At 45.9% G+C, this 4,774-nt stretch overlaps 1 protein-coding gene across 1 annotated transcript in view; it reads left to right on the top strand.

Moving 5' to 3' along the window:
* LOC110400243 (transcription factor 15-like) overlaps positions 4,238-4,774 on the top strand; it is a 5,029-nt gene continuing 4,492 nt past the window's right edge. Inside the window, exon 1 of the mRNA XM_021399954.1 lies at positions 4,238-4,404. Coding sequence (XP_021255629.1) covers positions 4,238-4,404 — 167 coding nt within the window. The remainder of the gene's footprint in view (positions 4,405-4,774) is intronic.

Below are 4,774 nucleotides of genomic sequence, written 5' to 3'. Positions count from 1 at the left end.
GAGAGTGGAGGAGAACAAATCAAATGGCAATGAGCATTCTGAAGTGTTTGCAATAGTTGTTCCACACAAGTGGACGACTCTGCATCTCACTTTCATTATTACAGCAGCCAAGTATTTTTTAATAACTAAACTCAGGTGCATTTCTACAATATCATTCTACCATTATAGCATCGTAGAATCATTAATGTTGGAAAAGACCACTAAGGTCATCTGAAGTCCAACTGCCAATTATTAAGAACAATCAAAATAACAACCCACCCTACTCTGTATGACAACTCTATGCCTTTCTAATACTGTATGTTCTACTCTTACAAGTTCGCTCACTCAGAAGGCTCCAGGGAAGCTGGAAGAATCTAGATTCTTTATCAGCAATGCTAGCTGTGAAGTGTGGATTATACAACATTGGAAATCACACTTAGCACGCCATTAATCACTGGAGGCAAAATGGAAAAAGTGGGCTAGTAAGAGAGTACACAAACTGACCATCACTCTTGATAACACCTGAAAGTGAACAGAACAAGCAGAAGTTGCTGGTACTTTGTCATAAGAGAAGGCTGAAGAGTCCGTGACATGTTGCTGCCTGCTGCTTTGAGTCCCTCTTCTTGAAGAACACAAAGAGAGCACATTCTGAAAGTCCTATGTTTGAGACTACGCAGCAAAGTACAGGAGAGTGGAAGAGCTCCACCAGCCAGGATGGGTCAGGGTGGATTTAATACGCAATGAAGGAAAAGAGCGTGTGGGGACTGCTCCAAATGCAGTTAAAAATCTCTGCTTGGAAAATGCTTTGTTTCTGAGGGCAAGTGTACTGTCCTTACACTGTTTCAGTTTGACAAAGAAAAGAATATGCCTTGTCATCATTCCGCAGAATACAACCGCAATCAAAAATTACTTCTGAGGCAGTTAATAACAACTTTGGGAGTATCAGCAGAATTGTATAAAACACCTCTTAGATTTGGCAAGTTTAAATGGGTTTGAAATAACAGGTGAATAATACATTCGGATTTGCTCCGTGGGCAGATAGAGCAGAGAAAATTACTGCAAGACAAATTTTTTGACAAAAACTCAAGATAAACAACTCAGCTCTTCTTTGTCAAGAGTAACAGAGTGGGCGTATAAATAAAATGCAGCAGGCAGAATGTCTCTGGAGTTTAACAAGGCCCCTAGCAAACTACCACACAGAAAACTCATTAACACACCGGAGAATCATGGCACCGATCAATTCAGATGAAGAAGAGAGATTGCAAGTGAAGAGATTGTGAGTGAAGAGATAAGTGTCATGCTAAACCCGACTGGATGGAATATCAAGAAGGGACCGGCGAGGTCCCACATTAATCAACTACCAGCAGCCCAGGGCAGAGCTGGGGCTGCTCCTGCCCTGCCAGGCAAATGACACTGCGGAGCAGGCTGCTGCCTTTCATAGTTCAAAATGCAGAGAGAATATTTATCACAATCTGGCCTTCCAAGATTCACCATCCCACCTGACATGACTTAATACATGAGGAGCCTCCAATCCACTTCATGTGTAACCTTTCACCATTTAACATGCTCTGCAGGAGTCCTCCTTGCCCAAAAACTCTCACGTACCATTCTGTATTGACTACTTCTCCACCTTTTCTCCTGAAAATCACTCTCTTACAGAACCTCCACGGGGTAAAATGCCATTAAAAGGCTCTTCAATCAACACGTTTTTTTGTGGAAGTCACATTTATTAAGAACTGCACCACAAATGACAACTCAATCACCCAGGCTCGCTGTGAAGGACAGCAGCGGTTGTCACAGCTGGACGAAGACACACAGACAGACATGTAATGAACTGCATTTTGTCAAATGCGTTATTCTCAACTGCATGGACACTTCCAGCCATCAATGTCCTTTATTTGTTTCTCTTTGTTAGATTTCTCAGGACTCTCACCTGAATCTGTCAAACGCAACTGAAATACCTCGCGGGTCTGCTTTATCAAGTACTGCTCAAGGAACATCCTGGGCATTAGCATGCAAATAGGAATGTCACCGACTGCTCCGCACAAACTTGCTTGCCCAGTGTCTGTGCATGTGGGAGAACAGTTTAATTAAGCAGCTTTGACTGAAAGCTTACAAATGCACTCGCAGCATCACCAAAACGCAGGGCTGGTCAGTGTTCCTCCCCTGGGAGCCTCTCCCAGCCACACTCACGCATCTGAGACCCACAGGGCATGTACCACCAACCCCAGAAGGCCAGCGGATGGTGGAGCTCCAGTGAGGGTGACACCGGTCCTAGCGGCGCAAGGCAAGGCCGAGCCGGGCCCACAGCCAGCAGTGCAGGCTGCCCAAAGGCCCCGAATGCATGGTGCATGGCAAGCACTGCCACACAGATGGCTGCTCTGTGTCCTCTGGGCTGGCCGCGGTGACACTTGCCAAGGCCAAAATGCAGACCAGCAGGTCATACCACTGAGTCGGTGGCTCCGAAATCTGTTCTGCGGATCCGTACCCCTCTCTGCCCACAGCACATGTGTTCTATGCAATGCTTCATACAGAAATTAACGTATGTGTATGTTCAATAGCTTTGATGGAGAACACAAACAGTCACAGGTACAATCCTCCAAAAACACGACAAGCAGAAACATAAGCCACCAGAAGGAAGGCTTCCTGGTCGTGACCACAAACATCCTTAGCTACAAATTTACATCTGCCCTTTAGTTATCCTCTGATTGACGTGCTTTTTTTCACAGTTAAAGCTTAATTCTTTCACAGGTAAGCTAAATTCTCTCACGCACGTCCCGTTATCACCGTTCTTCAAAAAATGAAGGCAAATCAAAGAAATACCAGCCACCAAACAACACCGTATCAACCAGCTCTTTCTTATTTCCAGTCTTTTGAATACTGTTAAATACTTCCTCACAATAACCCTCATATACCCTTCTCTATGTAGCATGAATGCAAATGTCAGGCAAAACCGTACTGCCACACATAAAATATTGCCCACTATTCTGCCTTACATGCATGCAGCCCCATTCTTACTTGTTATTAGCAACTCAGCAAATTATGGAATAACAGCAATTCTGCCTTTCTGCACCTTCCTGGAGGAATATGCTCCCTGTAGCACTTGCATAAATGTTATCCCAATCAATAACCTTGTAATTAAAGTCACCATCGCTTTGGCCCTTTTGCAAGTCTCCTTATTGGGGGGATAAAAAAAAAAAAAAAGGAAGAAAAGAAACCCACTCCATTTGTTGCTCTGCTCTTCCAAACTGCCTTGGAAACAGAACAGGAATCATTCGGCCACCCCTTTGTCCTTAACCCCTGGATTAGCTATTGCTGTGATGTCAGTGAAAATCGTTTTGTTTTTGTCTGCAGACACAGCATCATTTTCTTCCTGAGCATTGCTTATTGCAGTCCATTCTGCCAGTTTACCAATAAGCCATAGGTTCTGGTTGTGTTAATATCAGCAGCAGCGTTGTCTCGGGGTTCTGAAACTGCTGGGGATTTTTTTGTTGCGAGGTTTCAGCATTATTTTACTTTACTTTCAGTGATAATAACAAAAATAAATAAATAGACAGAAAGAAACAGAAACACTAAGGACAGGAAAACACCGGTAAGTAAATGTCTGAGTCTGACAAACAATCAATTACCTACACTGCTCAGCTGCAAGAACATATCAAGGGTGAAATCCTGCCTCCATTAAAGTCAATGGCTGTTTTGTCATTGACTGCAACAGAGCTAGTATTTCACTCTGAAAATACTGTATGCAACAAAACCAGAGAGACCCGCGTGGAAAACAATGCAAGCTTGCATGGGGACATCTCTTCTGTGGAAATTAACACTGTCGTTGTAAGCACTAAAATTCAACTTTAGCATATTCTAGATCATTCACTTTGCAAAAGCTAAGCCAGAGACTGTAGTGCTATGGAAGTACGACAGCTATATTTACGTCCTCTAGGGAAAGCTGCTGCTTTTGGATTTTGAACGCTGCCTTCCCCAGCATCAGCTGGTGAAGGGCCTCACCCTGCTCTGCACCTCAACAGAACTCCTTAGGGTCAACGGCACTGCAATCCAGCCCTGCGCTTCTGCAGCCTGTGCTATGCAAGCACCTCAACCTGACGCTAAGGGAGTGTTTTATATATGTTAACATAAATAAAAATCTCTGTTTGGTCAGTTCTGCTCATCGACTTGCTATGCTTATGGTACAAACCGCACTGCTCATGCACATTTGCCCACAGTCTGCACCCCAGGGAGGGGACAGAGGTGACACCCAGTGAACATGGCTCTTGGCGCAGCAGCTGCCCCATCCAACTGCGTGCCCGCTATTAACAGTGAACGGCTGCTCATCCAGCCCTGCTTCGGGAAGGATGCATGTTTAGACAACACCACTGCCGCAAACAGGTTTCTGGGACAGCATTCAGCAGTCCGTAGAGGATGCTTAATCAGGTAGAGACGATTCATTCCAGAAAACCTGCACCGTGACCTTTGCCGAGTTGGTGAGCGCAGACAGGCTTGTCAAACTTCTATGGAAAGGAGAGATGTAATAAACTAGCGCTCACGATGACCTTTTAATAAGTAAATGGCTGAGGGAGGCATACATTTGGAACAGAATAAGAAATTGGATGTGCGCGTTCGCGCGGTGGCCGCTGGGGAAGGCAACGAGACCCGCGCGGTGCCCGCTCCCAGCCCGCCGCGCTCACGCCCGTGTGCGCCTATAGGCGTACAGCCGGGACACGGCACGGGGCGCGGATCGGGGACGAGCCGCTCGCCCTCACGCACCCCGCGGCCCCTCGGCTCCGGGGCACGGCGCGGCGCC

The sequence above is a fragment of the Numida meleagris genome, chromosome 5 (genome assembly GCF_002078875.1).
Source record: "Numida meleagris isolate 19003 breed g44 Domestic line chromosome 5, NumMel1.0, whole genome shotgun sequence".
NCBI lineage: Eukaryota > Metazoa > Chordata > Aves > Galliformes > Numididae > Numida > Numida meleagris.
This window is presented reverse-complemented; position numbering and strand designations above follow the sequence as displayed.